Raw genomic sequence first — 18,154 nt, 5'->3', positions numbered from 1 at the left:
GCCGCGCACGCCGCCGCCCCGAGGAGGAGGGAGGGGGCAGCCCTGGACCCCGGGCGGGGACGGCGGCAGCCGCCGGCGGCTGCGCTCCTCGGGGGTGGCTCGGGAGGCGCCGGGACCGGGCGCGCTGTGCCGCCGCCGGACCCGCCGCGGCCGGGGAGAGCCACGCGTGTCCCGCCCGGCGCCCGCCGCCTGGCCGGGAAGCTACCCGAAGGAGGGAGAAAAGCCCGGGAGGAAACTAGCTCCTCTTCGGCCGAAACAGCCAGAAAGCGGCCGCCCCGCCGCCGTCGGCCAGGAGGCTGCGGCGGGGAAGAGGGAAAGCTGCTTCGGGACGACCTGTCACCTGCAGTTTTTCAGCGAGGCGCCCCAAGACAGCCCTAGCCCTACTTTACTAATGGGCAGAAAATGATTCCCGCATCAGCTTCCTCCTAGGAAGCGGCACGGGGAGCACCCGTATAAACGCCAGACAGAGCGAACCAAGCACAAAGTCAGAAATTCTTCGCTATGTGCAATAAAGTTGGTCGCATTAATACGTTGAATCAATGTCGTGAAATGTTCTTTGCGGTACGACTTCTCCTTAGCGATGGATATGCCTGTGACAGTTACTTCAAGAATTAGCAATCGGGCAGTAGATTAAAGATTCCAAGCGATTAAAAGCTTTGCTGGTTTATTTTTTTCTTAAAAAAAAAATATAATTTAGGGTTCTCTTGAAGTGAAGCTCAATAAATGCTGCAAAGCATAAGAGTTTACCACTCCAGCTTATTTGCAAATGAAGGTCCCGATTACTAACACTTAAAGTACCGAAGGAGAAATTTGCTAATTACACATCACACACACGAAACCCCAAACTGTCAGATTAGTAGCATGCCGGCATGTTTGCAGTCGCTAGCACCCCTCCCGTGTGCACATTTACTAAACGCAGCTTGCTAGCAGAGCTCGCTATACGATAAATCGTCCAGGTTTGAAATGAATAGATACTTATAGTGCGTCTCAAAAAGCAGCTGAACATGCACTCTTCACAACATATTGGAGCGCTATACGGAATATAAAAACGAAGCTAAGAATTGGCGGATGAGATTTACCGTTCATATCTGCTACTTGATTTCTGGAGGGAACGTGAAAAAGACCTGACAGATACATTTAGCGATTGATTCTCCCTTCATAAGGTACAAACACAAAAAGCAAGGCAGAGAGAATGCCGAAACGCATTAAACCTCAAAATGGATTAGAGCCCGTCAGATCTTTTAAAACAATACAAATCGTGGACTTTCGCGTAATATTTTATTCCAAAGGACACTAAATTTGCCGTGAATCTGCTGCCTTGTTCACTGGCCGGTTCACAAGAGAAAAAAACCCAACAACTTCTCGCTTGCAGTTACAGACAACTATCAGGAGGAAAGGACAGCGTGATGTGACGCCAAGTGTGAGTTAATGAATTTACGCCTCTGCTCCTGCAGGAGCGAGCCCGCTCTGTAGCTCCCTAGTTGATGGATGCCCATTAATACACCTGCATTCACGTCTCGGCCGTGGGGAGGCACGCAGGGATTCAGTGCGGAGCGGCACAGTTTTGCCAAGTCCTTTCGAAACGTCAATACCCTTCAAGTTACACCCAAAGGAGAGCGATTTCTCTTGATTTCCGAGCGTACAGATGACCGGGGCGGTTTTTCTGCCAGTAACCTTCTACCTTTCTATATGTGCCTGCGTGTGTGTGTGTGTGTCTGTGTATACATATCTATCTCCTAGAGAGGGATTAATTAGCCGGGTTTGAGCTGAAAGAGGCTGCAGTGACGAGCCCAGTGGCGATTGGCCGCCCGCCTGCCTGGCCCTGCCTTTATAATTTCCACACGAGTGCATCTGGGCTCTTATACAAACCAACAGCCAGCTTCTTCTGACATATACACACACACACGGCACTTTTTTCCACCATCTGATTAACCACCCTGCACACACACAGTGATTACTACGGGAAAACATAAATAAATACGAAGAGGTTTTATTATTTTGACTACTGGAAGCCTCGCTGTGTCTCAGTGCAACTTTTGTTTTTCTTGCTGCTGAGGAAGGTGCAGCTCTCGATGCTTTCCTCTCACTCACGGACCCTTTAAAAAAAGGGGGAGGAAAAATATCGCCCCCTCCAGTCCCCCGCCCGCCCCCCCCCGCCCCCCCCGCCCGCCCCCCCCCGCCACACACACTTCAAGACGGCTGATCTAAAAAAGCAGGAAGAGAACATCTGAGGAGCAGCAGCCCCAGCGCATTTTGAAAAACATTTGTTACATTTCAGAGTGCGGCAGCCTGTTTCTCCTCTGAAGTTGGCTCCAGCCTTAGCAGCCGCATTGGATCCCACAGCCTATTGCGAGACTCCGGTATACAATCCGGATCTCTGCCCCAACATGATCGCGGCCCAGGCCAAGCTGGTGTATCATCTGAATAAATACTACAACGAGAAATGCCAAGCCAGGAAAGCTGCCATCGCCAAAACGATCCGAGAAGTCTGCAAAGTGGTGTCGGACGTGCTGAAGGAGGTGGAGGTGCAGGAGCCTCGCTTCATCAGTTCCTTGAACGAGATGGACAATCGCTACGAGGGGTTGGAAGTTATCTCCCCCACGGAGTTCGAAGTCGTGCTGTATCTGAACCAAATGGGGGTTTTCAACTTCGTGGACGACGGCTCCTTGCCGGGCTGCGCTGTGTTAAAGTTAAGCGACGGGCGCAAGAGGAGTATGTCCCTCTGGGTGGAGTTCATCACGGCGTCTGGCTACCTCTCCGCTCGCAAAATCCGGTCCAGATTTCAGACTCTGGTGGCTCAAGCCGTGGATAAGTGCAGTTACAGAGACGTGGTAAAGATGGTGGCGGACACTAGCGAAGTGAAGCTGAGAATCAGGGACAGGTACGTCGTGCAGATCACTCCGGCGTTCAAATGCACGGGGATCTGGCCGCGGAGTGCTGCCCACTGGCCGCTTCCCCACATCCCCTGGCCGGGACCCAACAGGGTGGCGGAGGTCAAGGCGGAAGGCTTCAACCTCTTATCCAAGGAGTGCCACTCTCTGGCCGGCAAGCAGAGCTCGGCCGAGAGCGATGCCTGGGTGCTGCAGTTCGCGGAAGCCGAGAACAGACTGCAGATGGGCGGCTGCAGGAAGAAATGCCTCTCTATCCTCAAAACCTTACGGGACCGGCACCTGGAGCTGCCGGGCCAGCCCCTGAATAATTATCACATGAAGACTCTGGTTTCCTACGAATGCGAAAAGCATCCCCGCGAATCGGACTGGGACGAGTCGTGCCTGGGGGACCGGCTCAACGGGATTTTACTGCAGCTCATCTCCTGCCTCCAGTGCAGGAGGTGCCCGCATTACTTCTTGCCCAACTTAGACCTCTTTCAGGGCAAACCTCACTCGGCCCTGGAAAACGCGGCCAAACAAACGTGGCGACTGGCTAGGGAAATACTTACCAACCCGAAAAGTTTGGAGAAACTTTAGAGGGTAACTATAAAACCGGCCTGACCGATAAATCTGCTTATTTCCCGGTGAAGTTTAAGCTGCCTCTTCGAAAAGTCAAATATTTCCACTTCACAATGCAAATGATATTCTCTTTTAAAAAGGAATATAGCTTAGGCTCTTCACAAAGAAAAGCAAGTAAGAACAGCAAGTATCGTTCCTTTTATCTTCGTCACAGTTTTGCAGTTCCCCGTAAAAAAAAAAAAAAAAAGGAAAAAAAAAAAAGTATGTTACCTGGAAAGGAAAATTGGCCGTAATTTAACATGATCGTGACCATTCTGCCTAGAAACGGTACCAACGGATTATAACAAAACCCAGTATTTTTATGTAAACCTCTGTGAGTAAAAGCTATTTGGATATGCCACCTGAACAAACCCTAATGTACCTTTTAATTTGTATCAAATATTGTGATCTCACATTGTCTTTGAAATTGTGGATGTTGGTGTTTTGTGATTTGGTGAACAGAAGTTAAATTGCCATTTTGGATACTTCAAGGACATTTTCTGCTAAAGAGAAGATACCATTTAAAAAGGTAGAATTTATCATGGTACTTTTGTTAATTGTCTTTTGAAGTGTCTGAACTTAACAAGTTTACATTTTTCGTTTCATATATATTGCTTGTTCTATTTCTAACATTCCATAAATATACTTGAAATGTTATTTAAATATATTCAAAAGAAATTTGGATTCTGCTTATATAATAACGCTTGAATATTGGAATTATATATTTGAAAATGCACTTGAAATACACTGGATAATTACCTTTTGTGATTTAGATTTTAATTTCTGTTGCTGATTTATTTAATTACAAGCTAATAAATGAAGTAAAATGCATACGGGTAAGCGTTTCAATACCGGATCAAGTTTTCTACTTGAAAAACCAGAGGCAGCTATGTTTTGTGAATTTTGCCTTTCTGTGAATAGTTGCTTAAATCTTGTAAAGCAGAAAACTTAAGGGCAGCCGCCTGATTTTGCATTTTGAATAGTTTTGTAGAACAGGGAAATATTGCTGGTACAAACACATTAGAATTTAGCTCCAGATGACCATCAGCAACTGTCAGACACCGATGTAGCTATTAATGCAGTAACACTTTTTCAGCCGTCAGAAAAGAAATCTATTTTCAAAAGGTTTACTATACGGTGCTGATGTGTTTCTGCTCGGTTTTGAACAAAGCTGAGGAAACATAACATATCCCTGAAGCAGTCAGTGTACTGAGTAAGCAGTGAGCCTGATAAAACTAGCATTTTGGCGCAAGTAGTAATAAAGAAGAAAATAAAATTTATAGGTGAAAGGTTCAAGCCGGCACCAATAAAGTGAACAACAATATTACTTCTGACCTACAAATCCGTTATGAATGTGATAAGATTGGCAGTTGCACTCTCAGAAATCAAGCCCCTGAGCTCCCAGGGCGCTCAGAGGGAATAACATGTGCGTGCCCACAAAACTGCAAGCGATCCAAAATTGCCTATCCGTACTGCAACGCCTGGTCCTTCTCAGCATGCATTTCTTTAAAGCTGCTTTAAAATCAACACGCAAAATAACAACGCGGATTTTGTTTAGTACCCTAACAGTCAACAAGTGCTGAAAGAGGCCGATCGCCTGTGTAACACCCACTAGCAACTATTTCCTGTGGGTGCACTTTAATGAAACCGTTATACCCAGCGATTCTGACAGCATATCTTTTTTTCCCAGCACTGCAAAGAAAGTTCCGAGTTTGAGAAATTATTCATCAAAGAGAAATCACCTTATTACAAACATATTCAGACGAGGTCGCTAGCATTTTCTCGGAAATTACTTATGATATTTCTGCACGAAAAAAAACCCCAAGGTCTTTGTAAAAGTACTTCCCCTATTTTCTCTCTTCTAACATTTTCCAGCGCAATAACAAAGAAACAAAGCAACAGCGGTAAGAATAAAAAGAGATGCAGGCGAGAGGAGCGCCCTGTAACACACGTCCCTTCCGTATGCCCCCTCCTCCCCCCGTGGCAGCCCCCCGCTCCGTTCCCGCGGGGAGGAAGCCACGCAAAGGCTTCTGCTCAAGTCACGCACCCCGGCTCTGTTGCGGCTGGGCTGGAGGTTTTCGCGGGGGGGGGCGGGGGGAGGGGGGCGCTGGGGAATTGGTAGTAGTAAATAACTTCAGAAGAAAACAGAGCTTTCCCTGGAATCAAGTCTTGGGTACATGCCTATTTCCCCTTTCTTTTTTTTTTTTCCCCCAGAAAATAAGCATTAACTTGCATTTCAGCAGTCTGAGTGTTTACAAAATGCGCCGTATTTTCTTACATGGAAACTAACGTTCTCGAAATAACGGGATTCCCCGATATCCTCGGAAGGGGTAAACCCCTCCGCTGGGTCTAGGGAAGGCTGCGGGCTGGGACTGCTGCTCCCTCCAGGGATTTCAGAGCAATTGGCTTAACTACTAAATCTGACCACGTTCATACAAAGGCACCGAGCGAAAGGCTGCTGGAAAACGCGCACGCTGCCGTAACAGAGGATTTAACATCATTAATACATTGCGGGGGGGTTGGGGGGTTTTTTATTTATTTGTTTGGTTGGTTTTGTTTGTGGGTTTTTTTTTTTAACAAAACTCAGCGAGAGGAGGCAGACGGGAGCGGAGTTTGGAGGGAGGGGGCGGCCCCGGCGCACGTGTGCTGGGACCGGGGACGGGACTGGGGACGGGGCCGCCCGCCCGCTGCACTCACCTTGGGGTCGATCTTCTTGAAGGCCGGGTCATCCTCGTCCACCTCGAAGTAGATTTCCGTGGTGGTGATGGAGAGCGTCCCCTTGGCCACCACCACGGGGGCGATGAGCTGTGCCGGCGTGCTGAGGACCACGGGGCCTGCAAGGCAAGGGCAGCGGCGTCAGGTTGGAGGCGCCCGGCCGACCCATCCCCGGTGGCCCTTCCCCTTCCCTCCGCCAAGCGAGCGCCCGGCGAGCCCCCTAATAAACTCTGTAAAGCGCCGTGTTTATTCCCCTCCTGCCCGCGGTCAGCGCTTTGAACTCCGCGGTCAGGACAGAAGCGAGTTTGTGAGCTCCGGGGTTGCGAGATAAATCAGCCAGCAGCGAAATTCAGAGGGGTTAGAGTGAAAAATAGCTGCCTCTTAGAAGTAGGTCCCTTCTCTTTTCATGCCCTTTTGCTCCTCGTTAACACTATCGCTGTTTATGTGCGATAGCGGCGACTCGTTACACACAGCTTCGACCTGGCAGCGAAGGGTCCCCGCGGCGGCCGGGCCGGGCCGGGCCGGGCGGGCGGCAGAGCAGCCCGCAGCCCGGGCCCGCCACACCGACTCTGCGAAGCCTGGGGGCATTATTTTTAACTCTGGGTCCAGACCTTAGCTCCGAAAGTACCGCGAAAGATGATTTTTTTTTTTTTTAACCTCCTCCAATACCACACGCACACAAAGGCTATCATCGTTAAATATATTTACGGCAAGATAATTTTTATTTTAACTCGCTGTCACTTAATTCTTTTAAAATTGCTGTAACAATATTTCGCTCAAATATATTCCTTAACGAGACGCTTGCACGGGCACTGAAAAGATGGGATGGGGAAAACCTATTATAAAAGGCAGCCTTCTCCACACAAATTGTTAGGTTTTAATTCAGGAAAAAAAACTTCTGCTTTAATGCAAAAGACAACAGGGGATCACTTCTTCACCATCTTATCTTCAATATGAATGCAATCTACTGTTAAAGCTGACAGTGTCGGTGTTTAGGAAGCTCACTTGCTCTAATTAAAAGAAAAGATTAAATATAAAACACTCTTCTAGATTCAACCACTAAGCGTGTAGGGTAATTTGTATACACATATATAAACACACACATCCACATGCATGCACAAACACGCGTCTGACATACAAAGAATAAAAGCCTCAGTATTGAGAAACTGGGTACACCATCCGACTGACGTACCTTTTAGAAACTGGCAAACTGATCATCTCAGTGAAGGCTAAAAAGGGTTTGGGTGTTTTATGCAGTTAAACTCTCCTCTGCAATAAGGAAGACCTTGCTCAGATGGCAAAGAGTGCCTGCGTACGCTTCCAGCTGCCGTCCCCAGACACTCGTCTCTCTGGGGACGAAGGCAGCGCCTGCTTGCAGGGCCTGGCGCGGTCGAGGCGAGCCCTGGGCTGCAGTTCGCACCAAGGCTAACAGGCATGGATGCAACCTCTCCTCCTCCCCCAGTATTGCATGCACACTTTACTACCAGATCTTGCAAGCAACACTTCAAATTACTCACTTAGCCCAAATTAGTCCTGTATCGGCGCATCTAACTGTCATGTTGTTAATGTTTTACTTTACTGTAACACCCAATTTGGGACCGTATTGCACAATGTTTTGTCATTTACGCTGCAAAATAAATAAAGAGGAAGGCACGGATTACTGTGTGTACAAGGGGAAGCTAAAATGCACAGTTTCAGTGACAGCTTTCAGCAGCCCAGCGTGGCAGGCTGGATAATATTGATACAAACTCTATTTTCTTTCATTTTATTGTTTTCCATCTCCTAATAAACCGGGGTAGCCTCTTGACCCTAGTCAGCTGATCGGAATCACATGCGCCGGGCTTGCTTTGCTGCTTTCCCCGTCTCGCCTCCATCTTCTCTCCCTCCCTTCGCGGTGAGAAAGGAGCCGAGCCGAGCCGAGCCGAGCCGGGGAAGCCCGGCTGCAGGCTCCAAAGGGCAGGGTGATCGATCCGAAACGCCGCTTTAAAGCCTCATCAATCTTCATCTAGGTTGCTCAAGTAATTACGCCCGATTCTCTTGTACGATTACAAGTGGATTTGGGTTTCTATTCCCCAGGCCCCCTTTCTTTGTGTTTACAGAAGGGGGGTCTGGGCAGACAGCGGCTCCCTGCCCTGCAGAAGCACTTGCCCTCTCAAGCAGAGCGTCCCAGACCTCCCCTCGCCCTTCCCTGCAGCGCGGCCGGGAGCCGCCGCTTGGCCCGGCGCACGGTGATGGGCTCCCGGGCCTTTGTGCGGGAAGAAAAGCGCCTTCGGAAGATGTGTCCTGGAAACGACCCGATATTCTATCATTTTAAGGAGGCGTTTGTGGGCTTTGCTGAATCCCAGAAGGAAGACCATCAATTTAATCCAATTACCTCTTTTCCCTGGTGCTATGTGGCTAAAATAAAAATAAAGCCACCGCTATTTGATGGTCAAAAGGCCAAAATCTATAATCCGACCATCCAGGAGAAGACAATAGGTGCAACCCGGCCAGGGAGCGTGCTAGCGAAATGCACTTACGTACTGGAGGAGGGAGCGGAGCTGCAAAAGCAGGGAGTGGACATGGAGGGAAAGGGGACATTCACTTCTTAGCCTGTTACTGAATGCAGGGGAAATCGGGGATTTCTAGCTTCCTCCTTCGCCTCCCGAGAAAAGGTTCCAAGCTCCCAGCCCGGTACCTTGGCATCTGCCCTATGCTCTGCTCAAATGACACTCTAGATTTGTTGCAATGTAAACATGTCAGAGGTATTAAAATGCGACAAGGAATAAGCGTTATTGTACTCTCCAGATAAGAAAACGTTTGCTTGTGGTTTTTTTTTTTCTTTTTCTTTTCTCTTTTGGTAAAAAAGAAGCAGAAAGCATAATAAACAGTGGTCAAATTATGGGATTTCGGGGGAGGGGGTGTTCAAACTGAAGTTAAAAAAAATCCTCGCTGATTTTTTTTTTCTCCTGAAAGCACAAAATGAAAAAAAATATTCGGTATTAACAGTGTGTCATTTTTACACTTGTCCTTTGGAAATCTCCAATTACAACTTCCAATTCCATAGCATGTTTAAGGAGCACTGAGTCTTTTTGTTGTAGCCTTCAGGGAGCAAGCCAGCCACTGAGAGAATATGAAATTAATCCACTACAGCTATAGAGAGAGAGGATTATGTTTTAATCCCCTTTGGGATAGTCTCTGGATTTTAAGGATCCGATATTAAAATGTTTACATAGAGCATAATCAAAATACTGCAGATTTTCCATATGGCACCGAGCTATCGGGAAGCTTTGGGTCTCCTTCCCAAACCCAATTGATAATCTAATGAAACAAAAGCCGGGCACACCTGAGCCAAGAGCCGCGGGACGGGCTCATTCGCATGCGGGAAAGATAACGAGCTCCGGCTACCAACCTCACCCCGGCCCCTCGGCGGCGGCGAGCTGCGCTTTTGCAGGGGATGTAAATATTCATTCCCAGCGCGGCTGTAGCCACCGAGAAGTGAAGCGCAGCGGGCTCTGCCCGCGCTCGGGGCTGCGCTGCCCGGGGCACCGGCCGGCAGCGGCACACCGGGACGGGGCCGGGCGCTCCCCGCGCACATCGAGAGCCGGCGGCAACGCCGAAGGCGCTTTCCTTCCAGCTCCGGGGGAAAAGGCAACCTCTGGCTGCTCCGCTTCACCAAACAGCTTGGGGTCTGCGGAGGGGACCCGCTCCTAGAGCGCCTGTCAGTTGCTGGGACTCTAAGCAAGAGCATCTCTTTTTAAGGATCATTTCGTTGCCTCCTCCCAACTTCTCTGAAGCGGTCGGGGCGGCCCACAGCAGAGAGGCAGCGACCACCTAACAAAGAAGTTCTGGCCTTAAAACCAGACCAGAAATCACTTCAGATCCACAGGTCTTGTAACCTGTTCAAATGGAGAATTTTCTGCGTTGCCTGATCCCTGTGGTCGGCACATGTGATTTACATTTCTAAAATAAACGCTACCGCGCATATACATTTTAAAATAATATTTCCTTTCCAAAAGTAAATGATTGTGGGATTAGAAGGTCCCAGTGAATAAAAGCAGAATGTAATCTCTCTCCTCCCTTCCGCTAATTTTTGTTAAACAGAGACTTCAGTCCTTCTATTTAGTTCTTGTATCTTAGCTCTTGTATTTTTCAAGTTCAAGTAAAGAAAGTCAATGCAAGCGAAAAGTTCTATCCGGTGAAAGAGTTTGCTGTCTGCTAAAACTATACCAGTAAAATTACACCTCTTAAGGAAAGCTCCAAAAGAGTGGTATTTTGAACTTGTTATTTCAAACATTTTCATTTTCTTAAACTGTCATTTTTAACTGTAAGAGCTAAAGATGTGTTACATTTATGAGCCTGAAAATTACACCAGAGGTATGTTTGCTAAGATGATTGGACATAATTACTCCTAAGTAGGATAAGATACATGCTTTTATATGCTGAATTATGAAAACAATCAATTTACCTGCTGCAGACTTAAAAGTCTAACTTCTAAAATAATATTTTTGGTGATTACTTATAGATGAAAAAATACTAGCTGGGACAAATACTTTGAAAACATATGCAGTCAGCTAGACCAATTTAATTTTACAATCTACTGGTAATCATTCTGAAAAAAGTGGTGAATATTGTCATGTTTAATTTTTAGCTGACACTGCTTTAAAAGAAAAAACATATCTTTTTTCATACATTTTAACATGGAAAATACAAAACAGATTAGCTGAAACGAATACATTTACTATGTAAAATAGTTTGCATAAACTACAGTTTGTAATTTGATATGATACCTAAACAAGAATTTTAAATATTAAGAATAAGTATTAAAAATCACTCACAAGGTACCTGAAATAAGACAACTGAAATTCCCTCAGCACTTTAACTCTAAAGCCAAGTGTATCTGACATTGACTTGCATTTAAAATTACTACAAATCCTTATACTTGAAACAATTTATACGTAACACACACGCACACAAAAACTTCAGTTTCTTGTAATATAAATCACACAGCATACAAGCAGAAACAAGTATAGCCACCAGAAGCCTTTGGGAAAAGCTCTGCAGTCAGAAAAATATTTCAACCAATTAACATCATTAATATAATACATGCACTGCCATGTAAGTAACAAGTAAACAACCTAAGATTCCTAAAAAACAATTCATAGAACTTAGTCTTTTTTGTTCCTATTGTCATCATAAATCTGATCCAAACTACCCTTTAAAAAGACTTCTGCAGTAAGTATATTGAACTTACATGAGGATGGTTGCCCCCAATTTGTTCTCCACTATAGCAGATACAGGGAGTAACTCCTTCACTCAAGCCAAGGCTTTTATAAGAATGTATATATATAGCTCCCTTTACATATCACTTCCAACAGTTTCAATAAAGAGAATAATTTGCACAACTTCTTGATTGCAAAAACCAGAATCTAAGTCTAAACATGACTATAATCTTGTTTTTCTCCTCCACCACTGAATAACAACCCCAATTCCTTTCCCCTGTTTTCAGAGATATCCAAGCTTACTTCGTTGGCTTTTTACTTTTGCACAATCATATGTTTCATATTGTGAGGGAGGGATTGATTTTTATTGTTTGTTTAAATGTCATTGCCAGTGTGGATAGGCCCTGATATCCAAAATTTTCCCCACTTTTTCCCCCTTTCCTCCATAAAGCATGTAACACTACTACTAACATCAAAGATCAACTTCAATGGTCTTTTTCAACAACAATAACTAAACAATTACAGCAACTCAGTTCTCTTAAGTGGTGCCACAACAGCAAACAAATGTGTTTGATTAAAAACAAAATGTAAATAAAAATAATCTTACATATTACAACTGTGAATAAAATAGTGAGAAATAAATACATATTTTTGATGAGATTGTGTAAATAGTTCAAGATAGTGTTGCTTAAGAAAAAAAAAGTAATTTTCCCTCAAACATATACGTACTTTCCATACATTTGAATTAAGTGACATATGCACCTCTGCAGGTAAATTATTATTCGAATTCTATACCTTCCTGGTCACATTGAAAGAAAAATATAAAATAGTACTTCCTGAGGGAAAATGTGTTTCACAATATTCCTAGGAATAAGTATCTCTTTATATTGTTCAAAGTGTGATAGAAAGCAACCACTTGATAGAACGGTTACAGAATATGCAGAGACAAGCTCAATACCGTACCAAAGTCAATCTTATCAGGTATCTTCTCACTGAAGGTCCCATGGAACAAATAGCTGTGTGCCTAAGAGCCTAAAGCAACTCAGAAAATCAACTTTTGCCCCCTTTTGCAGGTGAAGTCTGTGGCATACATGAGAACCTCTGAACTGTGCTCAAGCTCCAAGTGGCTTACGTGGGTTTAGTATTGTTCCAGGACATGTTCCAGTGCCAACCTGCCAGACGATCAGGTATTAATAATAATCAAGACTCCCCTTAATGATTTACAGCTGGCCAGAAACTTAAATGTTTGGGATAGGGACCTCACTACTGCAATGCATACATTTGCCACTTCAAAATTAGATTCATACGGTGTGCTCTGCCTGAAGCTATACCTTGGAAGGACTGAGTAATTTAAGCTGGTTTAGAAACTAAGAACTTGACTGTTAAGCAGCGTATCCAGACATGAGTATACTACACTAATGCACTATGACTTGCACTAGCTTTCTCCCCATTTCCAGGTAAAATTTAAGGTACTTTTTTCAACTTAGAAAACCTTAAGTGATGCTGAACATGCCCACATAAGTTACAGTTTTTCTCTCTGAGCCACTGTAGCTGTCTATTTAATCAAAAGGTAACAGAAAAAACCACACCTTGGAAAAGTATATTTAATGTTGGAAGAAGAAAGGAGAAAGCAGAGAGAGCATCCTGCTTTAGCGGTATACCACCAAAACAGGAACTCATTGTAATGAGTCAGGAACATGAGGGATCAAATCCCAGTTGCAAGTCTGAGTGAACCAGACTTGACAGGTATCTTATACAGTCCAGCTTGTGTACCTTGTCATGCCAATAGAGCTCAATTGATTAGAAATGAAATGAAAAATGTGAGTCCTCAGCTTTCATTTCTTCTAGTCTCCATTCTAGAAAACCTCTTCAGGATAAACTGTAAGCCTTATACTTCTTGAAACTGTAGTGAAGGGAAGTGTTATGTTCAGATAGCTTGTGATATCTTAAAATTCACTTGTTTGGTTAGCTACTCCTATATGTGTGTGGGAAGAAAGAAATAAGTTATTGAATCAGCATATAACTTGCTAGGTATATTTGGAAGAATCATCTAATATGCAATAGTTGTAACTTCAAGATTTTCTGAAAATACGAGTATCGCTAAACACCACCAGAACCAACAGAGAATGTTTCCTAGTGTAACTGTGTCTACTGGTTGATTGCATGTTTTGCTTTCCCACAGTTAGGGAACTTCTGAAGACTCTCCCACAAAGATTCTCTGGTACCTAATAAAAGGAGAATTGATGTGGCAGGCTGTGTCATGTAGGCTTTTTTCCTTAACAACCTGATTTCACTGCAGGAATTTTATTGCTTCTGAAATTCTTACTCCTGTGTTAAAGTTTGTTCAAAATGGCTTCCAGGTTCAGACATTACAAAGATAGAGGCTTACAGAGGATGCTCACATAAACCTTGTTTCTTTAGAAAGCCAAGCTAAAAGCACTCATGTAACAGGTTACCAGTGAGGACTGTCCAAATGCACCGGATGAGGCTGCCTCTTGTACAAGTTCTGGCTAATGAAACCAAGACTAACCAAACTGTCTTCTTGATTGATTTTTTAGCTTGCTTCTATAACACCAGTTCAAAAAAAAAAAAAAAAAAAAAGGGCAAAAATCTTGTCCATAGGTCAATGAAAGTGCTTAGTTTAAAATAGGTAGTTAATACAGTTCTTGGATACATTCCTACCACTAATCTACATAGGTCTGTCCCTATACGTTCTTATGAAGATTACAGGGATTTTTATACGGGAACGAATTGCATAGTGAAGATGAAATAAGGTGCAGAACAGTGGAGCCTGGCTCCTTATGTCTAGGCCTGTCTTTCTGCAGTCTCTCTCCTATATATCAGGTAGCTCATCAGCTTGACCTTTGATAAGCTAGCCAGTTCCATCCAGGGTGTGGTACCTCAGGACAAGGGAGAAGCTACAGACCTATGCACTAGGCAACTGGGCAGTCATAGGCTCCATTGTAGTCTAATTTCACAGCCTTAGAGATTTCAAATAAAAAGAGTTTTGCAAGTTATGGGAAAAAAAAAATTAATCACTGGTATGAATGGACAGTAAGAGCACATGAAGCACTCTCAGAGCCATTCATAAATAAAAACCAACAAAGTCTGAATTGATTTAATTTCAAGGCTTGGAAAGCAGGAAATCTGGCTGCCATTTTAAAAGCTGAAGATGCTCAGACTTAGAGTGGGGTATAATAAGGTACAAAGAGAAGAACTCTTCAAAGTTGTGCTTAGGAACACTATCATATATGACTCACAACCACCTTACAAAATATTAAGCTATCTTGGGTAGTAATATGGAAAAAATGATTAGAATAAACACTAAGATGTCTAAAAATAGTATGTGATAGAAACTGTGGGGCTTTTTTTTTTGTTTTCAATGTGAAAGCCAACTACATATCAAAAGTGATAACTGTTTCAGTTTATGCCTGAATCTATACTCTAAATTAAACTCATACAAATATGTTTTTCTTTTTTATACTTATATCTGAGGTTCAAAATCTGAATATATAATAAGCAGAAACTATGGAAATCTGGCTGAATTAAATTTCCATGTTTGGAACTACAAGGCTTGTGCGGTTACGTGTCTACCATAAAAAGGGAAAAAGAGTCACTCTTCTTCCACATTCCTGTCCCTTCCCCAAACAAGCAACCCCCCCCCCAATTAAATTCCTATCTTGAATGCTAATTTGCAAGAAAAATTGAGTTTGAGGGGAGAAGACTACTCAGTAGTGCATGCTGAACTCAGTGAATAGTTTCCATTGAGAAGCTTGAAAAACTAGGAGAAATATTAAGACTTTTTTGTGGTGTTTTCTAATGAACCTTTGATATTTGTTATTTAACTGATGTATTTGTGTGTGCACATATACATACATACTTTCTTAAAGAAAAAAACACAAAACATGGAAAAGCTTAAGGTACCTTAGCCACCTCCAGACAGAGAGAAAAAGAGAGTGAGAGAAAGAGAGTGCAAGAGAGAGGGGAGAGAGAGAAAATGGGGAAAAAAGAAAGAGAATAACTACTACCTCTGACTCTGGAAGCCTCAGAGGTGCAAGGTGTTGGAGGCTGAGAGAGAATTATTAGGAAGCATCACTGCATACTTGTTACAGTCCTTCCTGGGCTTCCCCTGTGCTTGCTGCTTTCTGCCCCCTGGAACCCTCACAGACCATCAGAGCCACTGGTGTACGGACAGCAACTGCTCTAGTAGAAGGAGAGCACGTGATGGGCGGCAGGGCTCTCCCAGCCTTGCAGGGAGGGAAGAGAAGGGTTGGAGAGGGAAGACGAGACCGCTCTTGGAACCACTATCATGCTTTGCTCTCCAGGAGTTGGGAGGGATGAAGATGATTCCTCTCCTCTCCTACAAAACCTCCTGGGTAGACTGTGGTCGCTGCTGGAGACAACAGAATGTGCTATTTGGTCCTTTCTTTCAACCCATTACTCTGACAGTGGATAATGTAACAAAACATTCTCTGGTTGGCCCCAAACAAATAATGGAATTTTGCCTGCAAAATCTAATAATTTGAAAATCTGCCTTCTCAGTAGAGGCCCAAGTTACTGTTCTTTTCTTTAATTAAGAAAATCTACTGTTTGTCTAACTCCATTAACAAAAACAACAGAAATGATCCTACATACCTTAAAATCATTTTAACATGGCAACAGAAGAAAAAACAAGAAAATATGCTCCTCCATTACTCCTTAAGAATAGGTAAGAAGAAGTTGCAAACAGTTTTTCTTACCAGAGATTGTCTACACTGGTCAACTCTTGTAAAGAAAATTCAGTGTCAGATTTTGGCCATAAGAAATGTTACTGTAACTAAATATGTATATGTATAAATATGTATATGTATAAATATGTATATGCATTTACTATAGATATAAAGTAAATGCATACTATAGATATAAAGATGAATCAATCATATTTAAGTTTTCCATCCCAAATACTTACTTTGTGACCTTTTTGTGGCTTCAGATGCAGTTCCTTGGTGTGTTAGTGTTTTTATTACTACATCTGGCCCTATGCAAGGCTTCAAAATAATTTCAGAAATGTAAATCAGTCCTTTGTTAGAACCCGGAATAGGAAATTTCGCTAAGGGCTAAATGATTTACTTTTTTTTTTTTAGATACTGCTATACACTTTTAACTGTAACTCTATGTAGTTCAACTTTTGGCACTATTCCAATTTCCTCTAATGACAGCGTCAAATATTTTTTCAATTGGAAACTGCTCAAAATCGTGATGATTTCTGTTAGTTTGTCTGAAATGAGACAAAAGGCTTATTTTGCATAGGCCACAAAACAGATGTTGATAATGTTTTGTTACCACCAGTCTTGTCTGGACTTCAAACAGATGACCTGGAAGTGAGAGGTCTTATATCTCATTAATAATAATACAAGCTGTCAAATCCTCATGACCTAGTGTGTTCCTTAGCACAGGGCAGTAAGTCAATACACTCAGCACACTACCAAGAAGTCTGGATAGAGGGCTTATCGCATTTAGTCCCCAATCCAGTGTAGACTAGCTACCCATGCTGGCTTGGATGGAAGATCAGCTCTGGTTTAGCAGTAGTAATGCTGCTTTCTAGAAATATTTCTGCACTGAAGTTCAGAGTTGCTAAAAGTTAGGGCAGTGCTGGGATGCTGAGGCTCACTCAAACCTTCCTGGCACATTTGCATTGTGGGGGGTTTCCTTCCACCTAGAGACAGATGTCCAAGAGGAAGGGAAGATTCTGTAGTGAAGGTTAAGATACATTAAGACTAAGATGCATTAAAGGCAGTTAGTGGCTTTCCTTGGGTTTATTTGGATGAGTGGCTCAATCTCCTCGTATAATGGAGCGAATAATATGTATTTATTCTTGCAAGACTGTTGTGAGGCTGTAATTCACCATGGCTTATGAGGAAGTCAGATTCTGAGTTGATTGAGCCCATGCAAGTAAGCAGACAGATGCCTGCCAAAGCCTTTTGTCTTCCTAAAATAACCCAAAGCCTCATATCCTCCTATCTTTATTTCCTTTTTTCTTTCTAGAAACCACTCTTTAGAGAGTAGCAAAAGACTTTGTCAGGGATACTTTGCTTGGCTGGGGCCTATTTGCTGTTGCCACCACCCATATGACTAAATAGATGAAATGTGCTCCAGTTACAGAACACGTATCTTTCAAAAAAGTCATTAAAGCCAAATTCTGCTCTCGATGCGCACAAACAATTCTCAGCAAGTCAACTGCAACTTCACAATAAAGAGAAGAGAAGGTATTTCTAAAATGTAAAATTCATAAAACCTGAGTGGTTCAACATTTATTCTGCTGTGTTTTTTTTTTTTTTTTAATGACCTATTTTAGTGCAAGATCAGTGCTTTAAAAAAAAAAGTTTGGGGAAAGAATATTAATTATCTATTAAAAGATATTTCCCTTTGAGAATGTCAGCTTATGACATTAGAATACATACACATATTTTTCATTTTGAAAAAATCACCTATTAAGCAGAAGACAAACTGTTAGCAAATTTGCATTCTCAGGCTCTTAAGAGAAAAGGTAAGTATTTAAGAGCCTTATTGCAGCATTAGAAAATAGAAAAGGAAAAGAAAAGGAGAAGAGTTAGTAATATCAACTCACTACAGTGGATTTGATTGTATTACCCACAGATTCACAATATATTAGAAAACTGTTAAAATTGACTGGGCTATCTCAATCGTTAGTTCTAACAGAGATGTGACTTGCCTCTTGAAGTGAACAGTCTGGGAAGAAAAGGAGCTAAA

At 43.3% G+C, this 18,154-nt stretch overlaps 2 protein-coding genes across 5 annotated transcripts in view; one reads left to right on the top strand and one right to left on the bottom strand.

Moving 5' to 3' along the window:
* The window catches only part of NBEA (neurobeachin), a 519,980-nt gene that overhangs the window by 154,118 nt on the left and 347,708 nt on the right, over nt 1–18,154 (bottom strand). For all 4 annotated transcript variants that reach the window (XM_050890741.1, XM_050890750.1, XM_050890767.1 and 1 more), the window contains one exon: nt 6,186–6,322. In XM_050890741.1, the coding sequence (XP_050746698.1) occupies nt 6,186–6,322 (137 nt within the window). The remainder of the gene's footprint in view (nt 1–6,185; nt 6,323–18,154) is intronic.
* On the top strand, nt 2,363–3,573 carry MAB21L1 (mab-21 like 1). Its single transcript, XM_050890781.1, has one exon. The coding sequence runs from the start codon at nt 2,388–2,390 to the stop codon at nt 3,465–3,467; it is 1,080 nt and encodes a 359-aa protein (XP_050746738.1). The 5' UTR covers nt 2,363–2,387; the 3' UTR covers nt 3,468–3,573.

The sequence above is a fragment of the Gymnogyps californianus genome, chromosome 1, assembly GCF_018139145.2.
Source record: "Gymnogyps californianus isolate 813 chromosome 1, ASM1813914v2, whole genome shotgun sequence".
Classification (NCBI taxonomy): Eukaryota; Metazoa; Chordata; class Aves; order Accipitriformes; family Cathartidae; genus Gymnogyps; species Gymnogyps californianus.
This window is presented reverse-complemented; position numbering and strand designations above follow the sequence as displayed.

What these genes read in the sequence shown, in the direction of transcription:
- MAB21L1 (XM_050890781.1), top strand. Translation starts at nt 2,388, where the DNA reads ATGATCGCGGCCCAGGCCAAGCTGGTGTATCATCTGAATAAATACTAC.